General features: G+C 43.8%; 1 protein-coding gene across 1 annotated transcript in view; it reads right to left on the reverse strand.

Annotated features, from left to right (window-relative positions):
- Positions 1-3,691: 3,691 nt before the first annotated feature.
- Positions 3,692-18,854, reverse strand: part of cramp1 (cramped chromatin regulator homolog 1) — a 45,233-nt gene continuing 30,070 nt past the window's right edge. The window contains exons 15-20 of the mRNA XM_038979895.1: positions 18,717-18,827; positions 15,003-15,172; positions 14,591-14,783; positions 14,303-14,467; positions 11,239-11,384; positions 3,692-6,675 (exon numbers count right to left, since the gene is read on the reverse strand). Coding sequence (XP_038835823.1) covers positions 6,562-6,675; positions 11,239-11,384; positions 14,303-14,467; positions 14,591-14,783; positions 15,003-15,172; positions 18,717-18,827 — 899 coding nt within the window. The 3' untranslated portion in view covers positions 3,692-6,561. The remainder of the gene's footprint in view (positions 6,676-11,238; positions 11,385-14,302; positions 14,468-14,590; positions 14,784-15,002; positions 15,173-18,716; positions 18,828-18,854) is intronic.

The raw sequence follows: 18,854 nt of genomic DNA on the forward strand, positions 1-18,854 counted from the left end.
CGATCTTGCTCTGGCCTTTTTCACCACGACTTCCCTCCATGTTGGAACTCAGGTTGGTCGATTGGTGAAATTCTCAGGCACGGCCCAAAAGGTTAGTTCCTTCCCTGGTCGGAGTATGTTTCTTTGAGGTAGGTACCCTTCTATCGCCACCTTAGTTGCCTGAAGATTGCCAGATCTCTCCCCTTCCAGTGTAAATTAAATTAAGTGGAAGGGGTTGGAGATAAACTTGGCCCTCTCCTTTGCTGTCTCCCGTCTCCTTGTTCTTGCCATTTCCGCATTCAGGAGTGACTTCACGGTTACTCTGTGTCCTGCAGCTCCTGTAGCGCTTTGCGTTGTGTGGCATCTGCCTCCCTGAAGCGCTTCACGAGTGACTGCAGTTCTTTGCAAAGCCTTAAAACCTCCACTTTCTGTCTGTTGGGTTGATTGTTGCCCGTTGCTCTCTTGGCTTCTTCGTTGTCAAATATTTCACTGCTCACCGCGGGCACAAGCTTGCACAAGCTTGAACAAGGAAGTGAGTGTCTTTTCCACATTTCCCACCAGTGTTGTTTCTAAGATGTTGTCCATGTCATCATCCAGCTGTTGCCAGGCTGCTTTGTTGTTAATCTGTGGCTGCTTTGTTGTTAATCTGTGGCCACTTGACATTCCTTGCTCTGGGTTCCACATTCTCTGGGGTCTCTGACTTTCTCCTCCTCTGAAGGCGTAACAGCCTCCAAGTTTTTCAGCTGCGTAGAAGTCTTCAGCACTGTGGTGCGTTTCCTGGCTGGAAACCTCCTGCGTCTCACCAGATACCAAGTCTGTGCACTGCTGCTTTGTTGGCTCAGGTCGGAACTTCGCCTTTGTTTAGTAGATTTGTAGTCCTTTTGTTCCTACAGTTTTATGCAGTGGCATCTTGTTCCACAAGCCTTGTCGTTAGTGTTATCCGTCCACGTAAACCCCTCTCGGAAGGCCCTGGGGGTATGGTTCCTTTTGGTTTGCTTGGGGTTGCCCCCTTGCAGAGGACTGTGGTGGGGTGCTAGCCCATCTCACCCCGCACTAGACTTTCCTATTACTCATCGGTCTCTCCAGCATCGCCATTCTCTAAAATGGATTGAATTGTTTTTCTCTCTCTCAATCTACACACAACACCCCCTAACGACAAGGAAAAAAACAGTTTAGAAATATTTGCACATTTATTACAAATAAACTGAAATATCACATTTACTTAAGTATTCAGACCATTTACGCAGTACTTTTTTGAATCACCTTTGGCAGCGATTACAGCCTTGAGTCTTCTTGGGTATGACGCTACAAGCATGGCACACCTGTATTTGGGGAGTTTCTCCCATTCTTCTCTGCAGAGCCTCTCAAGCTTTGTCAAGTTGGATGGGGAGCATCACTGCACAGCTATTTTCAGGTCTCTCCAGAGATGGTCGATTGAGTTCAAGTCCGGGACACTCAAGGACATTCAGAGACTTGACCTGTTGGAAGGTGAACCTTCACCCCAGTCTGAGGTCCTGCGTGCTCTGGAGCAAGTTCTCATCAAGGATCTCTGTTCTTTGCTCCGTTCATCTATTCCTCATTCTGACTAGTCTCCTAGTCCCTGCTGCTGAAAAACATCCCCACAGCATGATGCTGCCACCACCATGATTCACCGTAGGGATGGTGCAAGGTTTCCTCCAGAACGTGACGCTTGGCATTCAGGCCAGAGTTCAATCAAATAATAACAAATAATTTTGTTTCTCATGGACTGAGAGTCCTTTAGGTGCCCTTTGGCAAACTCCAAGCGGGCTGTCATGTGCCTTTTACTGAGGAGTGGCTTTTGTCTGCCCACTCTACCATAAAGGCATTATTGGTGGAGTGCAGCAGAGATGGGAGAAACTTCCAAAAGGACAACCATCTCCACAGAGGAACTCTGGAGCTCTGTCAGAGTGACCCTTGGGTTCTTGGTCACCTCTCTGTGCCTCGACACAATCCTGTCTCAGAGCTCTACGGACAATTCCTTTGACCTCATGGCTTGGTTTTTGCTCTGACATGCATTGTCAACTGTGTGACCTTGTATAGACAGGTGTATGCCTTTCCAAATAATTTCCAATCAATTGATATTTACCACAGCTGGACTCCAATCAAGTTGTAGAAACATCTTAAGGATGATCAATTGAAACAGGATGCACCTGAGCTAAATTGAGTCTCATAGCAAAGGGTGTGAATACTTATGTAATTTGTTATAAATTTGCAAAAATGTCTAAAAACCTGTTTTTGCTTTGTCATTATGGGGTATTGTGTAGATTGATGAGCAAAAAACAATTTAATACATTTTAGAATAAGGCTGTAATGTAACAAAATTTGGAAAAAGGTGTCTGAATACTTTCCGAATGCACTGTACGTGTAGAATGTCTCACCCATGTGGAAGCTAGGTGAATTGCAATACTTAGGCTGAATATAAACAACTTACAGCATTTTAGCAACTAGGTAATGTCAGGGCAATTTCTGCCATTGATGATTCTGCTTGTGAAATAACCACGCCTCTGAGTGACGCTGATGGAATAGAAAAGAGCGGGAGGCCTCATCTGTTGCCCTTCAGATGCACAGCCTTTGGAACGGAAAAAAAACTTGGTTGAGAGAGTAAAAGTCTCCCATTCAAATGTGTTCCGTTTCAAGTTGTGGGAACAAAGACATATGAATGCCACCAGGGGAAAGTCAAACAAAAGCCAAAGAGAAATATTTTGCTGAAATTAGCAAGAAGGCAGTCAGTTCAAAGACAGATCTTTGTCATTTATACCATGTACTTTTAATAATATTGAAGTACTAACTAACAAACAATGGAATGTTCCTCAGTCCCATCTTCAATTTTATTGACTGACTTTAAAAACGAGTGCCCCAACTCTGGTCACTAAAGATCCTATGGCACTTATTGCAAGAGTATGTCATGATATCAAACTGTATTCTTATCATGTAATACTGTGTATAAAAAAAAGTACCATGTACATTTGTCATTTAGCGGACGCTCTTATCCAGTGCGAGAGCATTCATTTCATACTGTATGTAATACTGTATGAACAATGTATAAAACAATATCAAACAGCATGGTGAAGAAGGAGCAACAGCACCTCGAACAACCTCAGGAAGCTGAAGAAATTCGGCTTGTCACCTAAAACACTCAAACTTTTACAGGTGCACAATCGAGAGCATCCTGTCGGGCTGTATCACTGCCTGGTTTGGCAACTGCACCACCGCAAGACTCTCCAGAGGGTAGTGAGGTCTGCACAACGCATCACCGGGGGAAAACTACCTGCTATTCCAAGGCACATCTAGAGCACCCGATGTCACAGGAAGGCCAAAAAGATAATCAAGAACAACAACCACCCGAGCCACTGCCTGTTCTCCCCGCTATCATCCAGAAGGCGAGGTCAGTACAGGTGCATCAAAGTTGGGACCGAGAGACTGAAAAACAGCTTCTATCTCAAGGCCATCAGACTGTTAAACAGCCATCACTAACAGAAAGGCTGTTGCCAACATAGACTCAAATCTCTTGCCACTTTAATAAATGGATCACTAGTCACTTTAAATAACGCCACTTTAATAAATGTTAACATATCCTACATTACTCATCTCATATTTATATACTGTATTCTATACCATCTACTGCATCTTGCATATGCCGCACAGCCATCACTCATCCATATATTTATATGTACATATTCTTATTCATCCCTTTACATTTGGGTGTATAAGGTAGTCATTGTGAATTTGTTAGATTGTTATATATTATTGCACTGTCGGAATTAGAAGCATAAGCATTTTGCTACACTCGCAATAACATCTGCTAACCATGTGTATGTGACCAATAAGATTTGATATCTAAAAACCACATGTAAAACTAATTAACTTTTGTCCTCTGAAGAACCTGGATGGGCTAATAATTACTATTATTTTTGTAATTGAGTATGTAATTGCACATTTCCATACAGCATTTCCCCCAAAAGGCTCAGATTTTTCTGTTTTCAACTATGCAGACCGGCATCTGTCTCACTGGGCCATGGCTCCGGCGGACCTGCTCTCACTTAGGGCCAAAGCCAGGCCACTTGTACTTTTTAGATTCACATAATAGCTAACTGTGAACTTAACACCTTCTCACGAAGCAAATGTTATGATTATGCAGAGGTTGTTGATTCTGCTCTTCACAAGTCCTCACCATCAGCCCTAGCTACATAAATACAATTTCCCTCGTATAACATAAGATTGTATATACTAGTGAGGACCTGAGCTCCGCCGTACCCCTTACACTGTAAAGAGCTTTGGGTGTCTAGAAATGTGCCATGTAAGTCGAATTATAATTATGAAAGTGTTTTGGCATATTCTATGCCTTTGTACAAATGGAAACTGGTACAAAATACCAAAAAGGTGGACTGCAAGGCTATGTTAAGTGGCTAAAACAAATCTAAAATCAAGATATCAATTTGTTTGTCTACATGCCATTTTAAAAATACAGATATTGAAGTAAACCTATTTTGGCTTAAGAAAAGTAACTATGAGTAAGGGAAAAAATGATAAGCTTGCAAGCGGACTTTGAATAAGACATCTGATTACCCTTTTGCATTTAGTTGGTTTTATTATAGCAAAAAAAAAAAAAACGAATCATTGATGGAACACTAGATAAAAGAAATGCATGGCTCTCGTCTCCCCCGCAAGCCGGTTGGCATACACACACACACCACCTCATCTGATTGGTCATTGCCCACGAACCATAAACCGGAATACATACAATATCACACTAACTCTGACATTGTGGCTAAAGTAACTAATGACGACGAATTTTGTATGGGCCCAATTTTTAAATCGTTTTTTTTTTATTAAACATGGTTAAACACTCCAATATTACTGCTGATATATTATGGTATTTGTCTGAAATTACAATGCAAAAATATTACATATAGCTCATTTTAAAACAAATTTCTCAACCGGTTTACAATAAATAGTCCAAATAAGAATAATTTACAGTATAATGTTACAAAAGCGCAGTGAATACTGGAACTGTTAAAGATTACATTTACACACAAAGAGAAAGGACTCCATGCCCCAATTTAAAAGACACCCGCTATAGAAGTCTTTAGACATAATCCACATTTGTAGCTTGAACATTTCTTTTAGTGTGTTAAATTAAATAAAAATCGGACATTTAGTATTTGAACATTGTGTCAATGTGATTACTCATATCAAAATCCTTAGCTGACATCTAGGCATTGGGTGTGTCCGAATTGGCAACCTATTCCCTACATAGCATACTCCTTTTGACCTTGGCCCTATAGGTTCTGGTCAAAAGCAGTGCACTATATAGGAAATAGGGTGCCATTTTGGACAGTTAGTCCTGGAAACAAGCTTCATCAGTTCTGACATTTGCTGCAATGTAGTCAGGCAGGAACTCGAGCGTAGTAATCTGATGCCGGACTGCATAGTCGATGATACAAACATTGGTTGATGCAACATCTCCAATTTAGTCATCCTGGAGCGTGACCATATTTCTGTGTCTAAAAACCCTCATAATATGATTGATCCTTTAGTCAGCTGGGGACCTCTAAAACACACCCCTCGACTGACAACCAACCAGGCATCATAGGATAGAGTGCTGTGGTGTTAAACAAAAGCACACACGGGTTGCATTCAGTAGGGCGCAACGTTACAAAACATTTTGCTACAGAAAACTGAAATGAGGTTTTAGGTAGTTTCAAAGCATTGGTTGAGAAGAAAAAACAGAGACTAACACAGATATGTTGCTGGGTGAGTTGGAGTAGATGTTCAAGTGGAGTGTCAAACTTTTTTGCATTGATATGGAGGGAGAGACACACGTATGCTTGGCCTGGGATACAAATTCATATCAGTTCCACTCATATGGCTTGTTCAGTTTCAACAGATTAAATTATTAAGTGGTGTTAGTTCATGTGGACGTATTAAACTGACAAGACGGAGAAGGACACGCAGTTCAGAAGTTCATCAGTAGTTATTTTTAAGTTTGTCTGACATTTACATTTTGCATTCAAATGTCTTCGGTTTGATATTTCTCAGAGGGAAGAGGGAGACAAGAGGACAAGGACAGACCCAGTCTTTTGTTCATATATGGCATTGTTTTTTTCTTTACATGAGGTTGTGTTTTGTAAACGGGTGGCTCGCTAGGCAGAACAGACAGAATGGTCCAAACAAACAAGCCAGCTGGAACCCATAAGAACCAGTTGAAATCAGTCAGAACTATCTGAAACTGTTTCCGAACCCATCAGAATCAGTTGAAATCGATTCCAAACCAATCAGAACCAGTTAAAACTGGTCCACAGGCCTTCAGAACCAGAGGAAACCATTTCAGAACCCATTAGAAACCATCAGAAAGAGTTTAAACCTGTTCCAGTTGGACTGTGCCAAGGTAGATCTGAGCGCTTCTTCTGTTCAGGCCAATGGCCTTGGTTATTGCACTTTCTTTCACAAACTATATAGGTGAAGGAGTGTCTCTCCACCCCCTACATCCTTGCACTTCTGAAGGAGTGGGAGGGGCAACTGACAGACAGATCCTAAACCCTGCCCCAGATTATTTCAAATTTATGAGGGTGTGAGGTGCGGCTCTGTGACAGCCAGCTCCTGTGCCAAATCGTTGAAGCGGGCGATGTAATCCACGCTGCTCTCACTCATCATGCAGGCCAGCTGGGTGTCTACCTGCAGGGATGAAGATAACCACATATTAGATAGTCACGGAATAACTGAAGAACATGCTTCCAGAGTATTGACAAGGGAGTGACCAACATTTGAATCTTGTTTTTGATAAATATGCCCAAAAATAATGAATTTGTTGTTGCTCTAAAAAAATACAATATAACGGATTCAAACTCAAAACAAGCTGCCCAGTGACACAAGCCTACCAGACGTTCTAAGTGACTTGCGCTCTTCGAGGCAAGCAACACTGAAGCATGTATGAGAGCACCAACTGTTCCGGACGACTGATCACACTCACCGTAGCCGATGTGAGTAAGACCTTTAAACAGGTCAACATTCACAAGGCCAGACGGATTGCCTGGACGTGTACTCCGAGCATGCGCTGACCAACTGGCAAGTGTCTTCACTGACATTTGCAACCTGTCCCTGGCTGAGTCTGTAATACCTATATGTTTCAAGCAGACCAAGGTAACCTGCCTAAATGACTACTGACCCGTAGCACTCATGCCGGTAGCCATGAAGTGCCATGAAAGGCTGGTCATGGCTCACAACACCATCATACCAGAAACCCTAGACCCACTCCAATTTGCAATCCGCCCCAACAGATCCACAGATGGCACAATCTCTATTGCACTTAACACTGCCCTTTCACACCCGGACAAAAGGAACACCTACTTGAGAACGCTGTTCATTGACTACAGCTCAGCGTTCAACACAATAGTGCCCTCAAAGCTCATCACTAAGCTAAGGACTCTGGGACTAAACACCTCCCTCTGGAACTGGATCCTGGACTTCCTGAAGGGTCGTGGTAAGGGTAGGCAACAACATCTGCCATGCCGATCCTTAACACGTGGGCCCCTCAGGGGTGGTGCTTAGTCCCCTCCTGCGCTCCCTGTTCACCCATGACTGCGTGGCCAAGCACACCTCCAACACCATCATTAAGCTTGCCTGCACCGGAAACAGCCTATAGGGAGGTGGTCAGAGACCTGGAAGTGTGGCAAAAACCTTTCCCTCAACGTGATCAAGACAAAAGGAGATGATCGTGGACTACAGGAAAAGGAGGTCGAGCACACCCCCATTCTCATCAATGGGGCTGTAGTGGAGCAGGTTGAGAGCTTCTGTCCACATCACCAACAAAACTATCATGGTCCAAACTAGGGCTGGGCGGTATACCGTATTTTTCTATATACCGTTATTGATGCACGGACCGGTTTGGATTTTTACTTTACCGTCTATAACGGCATTTGAATGTTTGGTTTGTTAAATGTGATACGGCGTGTGTAACGTCCATTTGTATAGTTTACGCCGCTACTTGACTCATCCCTCTCCGCTCTCTTCCCATGCCGCTTTCCACACAGACCTAGTCCCAACCCGTCACTCAAAGAGCGCATTTGTTGTCGCTTGACCACGAGACACTTTCGTTCAGTTTGCATGGTCAATGCAGCACATGCAACAATGTTGTTTCCAATTTGATCTTAATATAAATCCACAAGTGTTCTATAATTACAATATTAGTTCGTGTTAGCCACTAATGCTAATCGCTAGTTAGCTGGCTAGCTAACGAGCTAAGCTAACAAAAGTACTGAGAAGGGGCAAACGTAGCTAGCTAATACAGCCTGATACCAATGTTGGCGGAGGCCTAAATCAGCATGTTGTTTGTGTAACAGTATTTTCTAAATCAATGAGGAATAGGTGAAGCATGAATATGTTGGCTACATGAATAAAGATTTAATGTAGCCAAAGATTATAGGGTCCACGGAACATCACTTTGGATCCTACCCTGTCACATTAACTCGTCCATGGCATCTTCATTCGTTGTCATGTCAAACACTGCATTCAAAGTGCCCCCTATTATTTATATTCTAACTATAGAATTAGAATAAATATTCTATTTCCATGATTCCAAAAGTTCACCCAACTGTTTTGATCTAAAATCGCAACATTTGGTAAAATTAAGGCCTAGATTTTTTGCCCATATCGTGGCAATGATCTCAAATGAGTGCAGGAAATGCAGAAATTTATGGAAATGCAGGAAATGTTAGGTTGAAGTTGAATTGAGCAGTATAAAACAATCAGAATGTAGAAAGCCAGACTGAAATAAATAAATAAGTGTGTGTGTGGCCACACTTTTATTAAATCAAAAACATACCGTCAAATTTGAAAAATACCATATATGATATTATATTTTGGCAATATCGCCCAGCCCTAGTCCAAACACAACAAGACGGTTGTGAAGAGGGCACGACAACGCCTATTCCCCCTCAGGAGACTTCAAAGATTTGAAATGGGTCCTTGAGATCCTCAAAAAGTTATTCAGCTGCACCATTGAGAGCATCCTGACCGGTTGCATCCCCGCCTGGTATGGTAACTGCTAGACCTCTGACCGCAAGGCGCTACGAAGGGTAGTGCATACGGCCCAATACATCTCTGGGGCAAAGCTTCCTGCCACCTAGGACCTCTATACCAGGCGGTGTCAGAGGACGGCCATAAAAATTGCCAAAGACTCCAGCCACCCTAGTCAGACTGTTCTCTCTGCTCCTGCACGGCAAGCGGTACCGGAGCACCAAGTCTGGGTCCAAAAAGCTCCTTAACAGCTTCTACCCCCAAGCCATAAGTCTACTGAACAGCAACTCAAATGGTTTCCTGGACTATTTGCATTGACCCCACTTTTTTACGTTGCCACTACTCTATATTTATGATCTATTAACTAGTCACTTTACCCATCCCTACATGTACAGCACCAGTCAAAAGTTTGGACACACCTACTCATTCCGGGGTTCTTCTTTATTTTGACTCTTTTCTACATTGTAGAATAATAGTGAAGACATCAAAACTATGACACATATGGAATCATGTAATAACCCAAAGTGTTAACAAATCAAAACACATTTTATATTTGAGATTCTTCAAAAACAGCCGCCCTTTGTGTGATGACAGCTTTGCACACTCTTGGCATTCTCTCAACCAGCTTCATGAGGAATGCATTTCAATTAACAGGTGTGCCTTGTTAAAAGTTAATTTGTGGAATTTCTTTGAATTTCTTTTGTTTGAGCCAATCAGTTGTGTTGTGACAAGGTAGGGGTGGTATACAGAAGATAGGGCTATTTGGTAAAAGACCAAGTCCATATGGCAAGAACAGCTCAAATAAGCAAAGCGAAATGACAGTCCGTCATTACTTTAAGACAATGGTCAGTCAATGTGGAAAACTTCAGGAACTTTGAAAGTTTCTTCAAGTGCAGAAGCAAAAACCATCATGCGCTATGAGGAAACTGGCTCTCATGAGGATGACCACAGGAAAGGAACAGCCAGAGTTACCTCTGCTGCAAAGGACAAGTTCATTAGAGATTTACCAGCCTCAGAAATTACAGTCCAAATAAATGATTCAGAGTTCAACTAACAGACATCAACTGTTCAGAGGAGAACGCGTGAATCAGGCCTTCATGGTCAAATTCCTGCAAAGAATCCACTACTGAAGGACACCAATAAGAAGAAGACTTGCTTGGGCCAAGAAACACGATGGACATTAGACCAGTGGAAATCTGTCCTTTGGTCTGAGGAGTCCAAATTTGAGATTTTTGGTTCCAACCACCGTGTCTTTGTGAGACGCAGAGTAGGTGAACAGATGATCTCCGCATGTGCGGTTCCTATTGTGAAGCATGGAGGAGGTGGTGTGATGGTGCTTTGCTGGTGACACTGTTGGTCATTTATTTAGAATTCAAGGCACACTTAACCAGCAAGGCAACCACAGCATTCTGCAGCGATACGCCATACCAACTGGTTTGCGCTTAGTGGGACTATCATTTGTTTTTCAACAGGCCACTGACACAACACGCCTCCAGGCTGTGTAAGGGCTATTTGACCAAGGAGAGTGATGGAGTGCTGCATCAGATGACCTGGCCACCACAATAACCCGACCTCAACGCAACTGAGATGGTTTGGGATGAGTTGGACCGCAGAGTGAAGGAAAAGCAGCCTACAAGTGCTCAGCATGTGGGAACTCCTTCAAGACTGTTGGAAAAGCATTCCAGGTGAAGCTGGTTGAGAGAATGCCAAGAGAGTTCAAAGCTGTCATCAAGGCAAAGGGTGGCTATTTGAACAACCTGAAAAATATTTTGATTTGTTTAATACTTTTTTGGTTTCTACATGATTCAATATGTGTTATATCATAGTTTTGATGTCTTCACTATTATTCTACAATGTAGAAAAAAGTAAAAATAAAGAAAAACCTTGGAATGAGTACGTGTCAAACTTTTGACTGGTACTGTACACATACTACCTCGACTAACCTGTACCCCCTCACATTGACTCGGTACCCCCTGTATAAAGCCTCTTTCTTGTTATTTTATTGTTGCTCTTTTATTTTTTTACTTTAGTTTATTTAGTAAATATTTTTCTTAAAACTAGTGTTGGTTAAGGGCTTGTAAGTAAGCATTTCACGGTAAGGCTACACCTGTTGTATTTGGCGCATGTGACAAATACATTTGATTTAAACTGTAGAGAAACAAAAAGGTGAAAATCGTGCAAGGGAGGGATGTAGTAATATGCTTCCTACTGGGGTGGTCTTACCTCCGCTACGTCTGGCAGGCCGCGGGACTGAAAGGAATCATGGGAGTTGCAGTCCAGAAACCTGGGTCCGAGGAGGGCTGTCCCACTGGAGGGGCCGGAGGGGGTCAGGGAACTTCGTCTTCCCTTATCAGGGGACACCAGGCTCGCTGTTGGGGGGGGGGTGAGTTAAAATTGTTTGAAATTGAGACAACACAATTCAAAACAAATCTCAGTTGAGCTAATGCTTCTGGGCTCAGAGTAATCCTGCTTCAATTGGCTTCATCATCAGGTTCAGTTCAATAGAAAGTCATCATTGCCAGAGACTGGTGATAGTGGCTGCGTGTGCGTATATACTGTACGTGTGTGTTTGCATACATGCAGTTGAAGTCGGAAGTTTATACATACACCTTAGCCAAATACATTTTATCTCAGTTTTTCACAATTCCTGAAATTTAATCTTAGTAAAAATTGTCTGTTTTAGGTCAGTTAGGATCACCACTTAATTTTAAGAATGTGAAATGTCAGCATAATAGTAGAGAGAATGATTTATTTCAGCTTTTATTTCTATCATCACATTCCCAGTGGGTCAGAAGTTTACATACACTCAATTAGTATTTCCTTACAATCAAATGCCGACCGCATTATCTACCAAGAAAATTATCTTCGATTATAATCACAGTCATGTACATCTCCCCCCCAAGCAGACACCTCGACGGCCCTGAAAGAACTTCATTGGACTCTATGTAAACTGGAAACCATATATCCTGAGGCTGCATTTATTGTAGCTGGGGATTTTAACAAGGATAATCTGAAAACAAGGTTCCCTAAATTTTATCAGCATACCGAATGCGCGACCCGGGTTGGGAAAATTCTGGATCATTGTTACTAACTTCTGCGACGCATACAAAGCGGAAACGCCCATGCTCAGGTCTGGTCAACGCTGGTCCGACCAATCTGATTCCACAATTCAAGATTGCTTCGATCACGTGGACTGGGATATGTTCCAGGATAGCGTTGAACAACATTGATGTGCGTACACGCTGATTCGGTGAGTGAGTTTACTAGCAAGTGCATCGGTGATGTTGGTACAACAGCGACTATTAAAACCTTCCCCAACCAGAAAACAATGGATTGATGGCAGCATTTGCGCAAAACTGAAAGCGCGATCCACTGCTTTTAATCAGGGCAAGATGACCGGCAATCAAACAAGCTAAGCGTCAGTATAGAGACAAAGTAGAGTCGCAATTCAACGGCTCAGACACGAGAGGAATGTGGCAGGGTCTACAGTCAATCACGGACTACAAAAAGAAAACCAGCCCCGTCGCGGACCCCGACGTCTTGCTCCCAGACAAACTAAACAACTTCTTCGCTCGCTTTGAGGACAATACAGTGCCACCGACACAGCCCACTCCCAAAACCTGCAGACTCTCCTTCACCACAGCCAACATGAGTAAAACATTTTAACGTGTTAACCCTCGCAGGGCTGCCAGCCCAGATGGCATCCCTAGCTGTGTCCACAGAGCATGCGCAGACCAGCTGGCTGGTGTGTTTGCGGACATATTCAATCAATCCCTATCCCAGTCTGCTGTTCCCACATGCTTCAAGAGGGCCACCATTGTTCCTGTTCCCAAGAAAGCTAAGGTAACTGAGCTAAACAACTATCGCCCCGTAGCACTCACTTCTGTCATCATGAAGTGCTTTGAGAAACTAGTCAAGGATCATATCACCTCCACCCTACCTGACACCCTAGACCCACTACAATTTACTTACCGCCCCAATAGGTCCAGACGACGCAATCGCAATCACACTGCCCTAACCCATCTGGACAAGAGGAATATCTACGTAAGAATGCTGTTCATCGACTACAGCTCAGCATTTAGTGCCCTACAAACGTGTCATTATGCTTTGGACCCTGGGTCTCGACCCCGCCTTGTGCAACTGTGTCCTGGACTTTGACGGGCCACCCCCAGGTGGTGAGGGTAGGAAACAACATCTCCACCCAGCTGATCCTCAACACTGGGGCCCCACAAGGGTGCGTTCTCAGCCCTCTCCTGTACTCCCTGTTCACCCACGACCGCGTGGCCATGCACACCTCCAACTCAATCATCAAGTTTGACGATACTACAGTGGTAGGCTTGATTACCAACAACGACGAGACGGCCTACAGGGAGGAGGTGAGGGCCCTCGGAGTGTGGCGTCAGGAAAACAACCTCGCACTCAACATCAACAAAACAAAGGAGATTATCGTGGACTTCAGGAAACAGCAGAGGGAGCACCCCCCTATCCACATTGATGGGACAGTAGTGGAGAAGGTGGAAAGTTAAGTTCCTCGGCGTACACATCACGTACAAACTGAAATGGTCCACCCACAGACAGTGTGGTGAAGAAGGCGCAACAGCGTTTCCTCCAGCATCTTCACAAGGTCCCTTGCTGTTGTTCTGGGATTGATTTGCACTTTCACACCAAAGTATATTCATCTCTAGGAGACAGAACGTGTCTCCTTCCTGAGCGGTATGACGGCTGCGTGGACCCATGGTGGTTATACTTGCGTACTGTTGTTTGTACAGATGAACAAGGTACCTTCAGGCGTTTGGAAATTTCTCCCAAGGATGAACCAGACTTCTGGAGGTCTACAATGTTTCTGAGGTCTTGGCTGATTTCTTTTGATTTTCCCATGATGTCAAGCAAAGAGGCATGAAGGTAGGCCTTGAAATACATCCACAGGTACACCTCCAATTGACTCAAATTATGTCAATTAGCCTATCAGAAGCTTCTAAAGCCATGACATCATTTTCTGGAATGTTCCAAGCTGTTTAAAGGCACAGTCAACTTAGTGTATGTAAACTTCTAACCCACTGGAATTGTGATACAGTGAATTATAAGTGAAATAATCTGTAAACAATTATTGGAAAAATTACTTGTGTCATGCACAAAGCAGATGCCCTAACTGACTTGCCAAAACTAGTTTGTTAAAAAGAAATTTGTGGAGTGGTTGAAAAACAAGTTTTAATGACTCCAACCTAAGCGCATGTAAACTTCCGAATTCAACTGTACATACATATAAAAGTATGTGTGTCCGTCTTACATAGCAGGCAGCCAAATGAAGAGTCAGTGGAGTCGTTGGGGTACCACTGAGGGTCGTGGCTGGGGGAAGGGATCCAGCCTCTGGAGGGGCTGACTGAGGTACAGGGTAGGAGCTTAGAGCACTCACTACCATTCAGCTTGGCAGGAGAGAGGGATGCCTCATCACCTGAGAGCGAAAGAAAGCGACAGCACGTGAGAGATGTAAACAGATTCAGGCTACACTACAAAAACAGTACAAAATCCTATTTTTAGAAGCACACGCACCTCTAACAACGCCCCCTTCACTTACCGTAGTGTGCTGAGTTGATGGCCAGCTCAATGATTGAGTCACTGATGTGTGTTTGTGGCCCTCCAGGAGCCATGGCTTCCTCTGGGGGTCCTGGGAGAGAGATGTCCAGCAGAGAAGCCACGCTGGGCGGGGAGAGGAGCGAGTCACCTGCTACTCCTGGAGACGGAGGGGGGAGGCCGTTCTGCAGCAAAACCTGGTGGAGGGTTAGGGAAAGAATGATACAGGGTTAGAGAATTAATGTGTAAAAATATATGAAAATGTGTGCTCTTATTGGACAAGTTCCTGTAGCACCTCCCTTGTTCAAAACAGTGTCCAGCCTTTTGAACACAACCCAGGTAGAAATAGGGTCCATTGTCTTTTAGATCTCTACATATCACCGTTTCTCTTTCCCTTCTTTCAGCGTTCCACTCACCTCAGAGGAGGCCTGCTGGAGGAGCTGTGGCTGGGGAGGACCAGGACCAGCATACACCACTCCAGGGTGAGAGGTCCGGAGGGGCCTTCCGTCTGGACTGGGGGCCTCCAGCTCTCGACAGGGGCTGCCTGGGATGATGCCTGCTGATTTGGCTGCCAGGTCAATGGCACCTGGATGGAAAAACATAGAATCATCACCTGTTAAATTGTCAAGATTCCGAGTGCGCTAATTTCCATCATCAGTGGGCCTGGCCTAGATGGGCCTTAAAATAGATGGTCTAAAAAGGTGAAAGAGAAAAATAAAACATGACCAGGGCCTAAACCGAACACCCACCACCTGCCAAATTAGAGTAGATTTGGGCATTGGCGGGTAAGAGGTCTATTTCACCAGCCATGTTGGTGGGTGGACAGGGCTCTACAGTGCGAGAATCTCTCTCACATTTGTTAATGAAATAACCAAGTATGATCACATTTATTGCAATATACTCTACATGACCAAAGTATGTGAACACCTGCTCGTCAAACATATCATTCCCAATTCATGGACATTAATATGGAGTTGGTTCCCCCTTTGCGACTATAACAACCTCCACTCTTCTGGGAAAGCTTTCCACTAGATGTTGGAACATTGCTGAGGGGACTTTCTTCCACTCAGCCACAAAAGCATTTGTGAGGTTGTAGCGGTATTGTTAGAGACAGATAATGATTTTGTTCGGGCGCCAGGCAGGTATTAATTCTCCTGAAAGGAAAAGAGTAGGATCGAGAGAATACCACTACCAGACCCACACACATCAGCAGAAGAGACTGCCTAGAGTGTAGCCTGTTCGCCAGATATCTTTACTCTTCACTGGCTAAAACACACCATAGAAAACCCATGTCACAGCACAGGGGTAACCCCACCAATAATACCTCATACAATAATAATAATGGCAGAGCAATTGAACGGCAACTTCATAGAAACAATTTACAAGAAAGAACCCAGTCATCAACATTTGAGAATTTGCAATAATCTGTATTACCTCCCAGTGGAAGAGTGCAGAGGGTATGAATGTGGGTGTGTTCATAGACAAAACAAAGGCCTTAAAATGTCCAAAATCTTCTTGTCCACATTTCATTAGTAAACCACTTCAATACAGTTCAAATAACAATACACAGACTTGCAAGCAACCTCCCTTTTAACTAAAATGTCAACCCAAATACTTCTGGCATGGCAATAATAGTCCAGCGACAATGAACATCAACTGGAAGCGCATAGGAAAAATAGAAAGTCTGCTGCAGTGTAAAGCACTGGAACAATAGAGGGAAGAGAAAGAGAGAAAGCAAGAGAGATCTTAGCTGTTGACTTCAGGCTTGCAGTTGTACTGTCTGTCCGTCTGATGGTTTGTATGTCAAAGCTTAGCAACAATGTTGCTACTAATCCATGCGATCCATAACCGGTGCGGTCCCAAATGATAACAACCACGACCTAGAGCGGTCACACCGATGATTGAGCTAAACACTTTACAAACTAAACACGCTGAAAATAAACAAGACTTCTGCAGCATTGCACACACAATCAAACTGCAGTGCCAACCAAGAGCTACCACCCAGAGAGCCAGCAGAGCTGTCTTTATTTCCTCCTTCCTTACTGCTGATGCGCTCTTAAAGTGACAGCACACGGTGAAGGCTCCATGCAGGATTTCACCACAAGGTTGGGAACTGATGTTGGGCAATAAGGCCTGGCTCGCAGTCGGCGTTCCAATTCATCCCAAAGGTGTTCGGTGGGGTTGAGGTTAGGGCTCTGTGCAGGCCAGTCAAGTTCTTCCACACCGATCTCGACAAACCATTTCTGTAATGACCTCGCTTTCTGCGCGGGAGCATTGTCATGGTGAAACAGGAAACGGCCTTCTCCAAATTGTTGCCACAAAGTTGGAAGCACAGAATCATCCAGAATGTCATTGTATGCTGTAGCGTTAATATTTCCCTTCACTGGAACTAAGGTGCCTAGCTAAAACCATGAAAAACAGCCCCAGACCCTTATTCCTCCTCCACCAAACTACAGTTGGCACTATGCATTCGGGCAGGTAGTGTTCTCCTGGCATCATTGCTGATTCACCACCGCAAAGAACGCATTTCCACTGCGCCAGAGTTCAATGGCGGCAAGCTATACACCACTCCAGCCGACGCATGGCATTGCACATGGTAATCTTAGGTTTGTGTACGGCTGATTGGCCTTGGAAACCCATTTCATGAAGCTGCAGACAAACAGTTATTGTGAGGATGTTGCTTCCAGAGGCAGTTTGGAACTCGGAGTGTTTCAAACGAGGATAGACAATTTTTACGCACTACGCGCTTCAGCACTTCTGTAAATCAATCCCAGAACAGCAGCAAAGGACCTTGTGAAGATGCTGGAGGAAACAGGTACAAAAGTATCTACATCCACAGTAAAACGAGTCCTATATCGACATAACCTGAAAGGCCGCTCAGCAAGGAAGAAGCCACTGCTCCAAAACCACCATAAAAAGCCAGACTACGGTTTGCAACTGCACATCGGGACAAAGATCGTACTTTTTGGAGAAATGTCCTCTGATCTAATGAAACAAAAATATAACTGTTTGGCCATAATGACCATCGTTATGTTTGGAGGAAAAAGGGGGGGGCTTGCAAGCAGAAGAACATCATCCCAACCATGAAGCACGGGGGTGGCAGCATCATGTTGTGGGAGTGCTTTGCTGCAGGAGGGACTGGTGCACTTCACAATATAGATGGCATCATGAGGTAGGAAAATGATGTGGATATATTGAAGCAACATCTCAAGACATCAGTCAGGAAGTTAAAGCGTGGTTGAAAATGGGTCTTCCAAATGGATATTGACCCAAGCAAACTTCCACAGTTGTGGCAAAATGGCTTAAGGACAACTAAGTCAAGTAATTGGAGTGGACATCACAAAGCCCTGACCTCAATCCCATAGAAAATCTGTGGGCAGAACTGAAAAAGCGTGAGCGAGCAAGGAGGCCTAAAAACCTGACTCAGTTACACCAGCACTGTCGAGGAGGAATGTGCCAAAATTCACCCAACTTATTGTGGGAAGCTTGTGGAAGGCTACCCGAAAAGTTTTATTTAAAGGCAATGCTACCAAATACTAATTGAGTGTCTGTAAACTTCTGACCCACTGGGAATGTGATGAAAGAAATAAAAGCTGAAATAAATAATTCTCTCTACTATTATGCGGACATTTCACATTCTTAAAATAAAGTGGTGATCCTAACTGACCTAAGACAGGGAATTGTGAAAAACGGAGTTTAAATGTATTTGGCTAAGGTGTATGTCGCATGCATGCATATATATATATATATATATATATATATATATAAGTGTGAATAAACGCTGCAGTAGCTGGTTTCAAAGTATTTCTGACGTTTTGTTTCTTAGCTGGTAAATGAATCGCACAAAGTCAAAAAACTACGAATCCTGTATAGCGCAGCAGCACTGCTGCGCACAGGCATAAAGGTAGGTCTAAAGTCTACTCAAGTGAGACTTTGCCCTCGTGTTTCTTGGCTATTTAATAGTAATACATTTGTTTTAGAAACATCAAAGCATGCTCATCGGTTTTATTTTATAATTTTGGAAAGAAATCTGAGTAGCTGGTAGATTTTTTAAATCTACCTGCCACGGTGTCTGATGGACCAAAAAGTTAGTTTCAGGCCCTGAACAGGTAGAGAGAAGCGGTACGTACTGGAGAGCTGACTGGACATCCCAGGGCCAGAGGTAATGGGCGGAGTTCTGGGGAGGAGGGGACGGGTAGAGGGAGAGAGACGGGGCTGGATTGGCCGGAAGGAGCCTGTTCCTGAGGGGGGGACAGTAAGAAGAAAAA

This window comes from Salvelinus namaycush, chromosome 3 (genome assembly GCF_016432855.1).
Source record: "Salvelinus namaycush isolate Seneca chromosome 3, SaNama_1.0, whole genome shotgun sequence".
Classification (NCBI taxonomy): domain Eukaryota; kingdom Metazoa; phylum Chordata; class Actinopteri; order Salmoniformes; family Salmonidae; genus Salvelinus; species Salvelinus namaycush.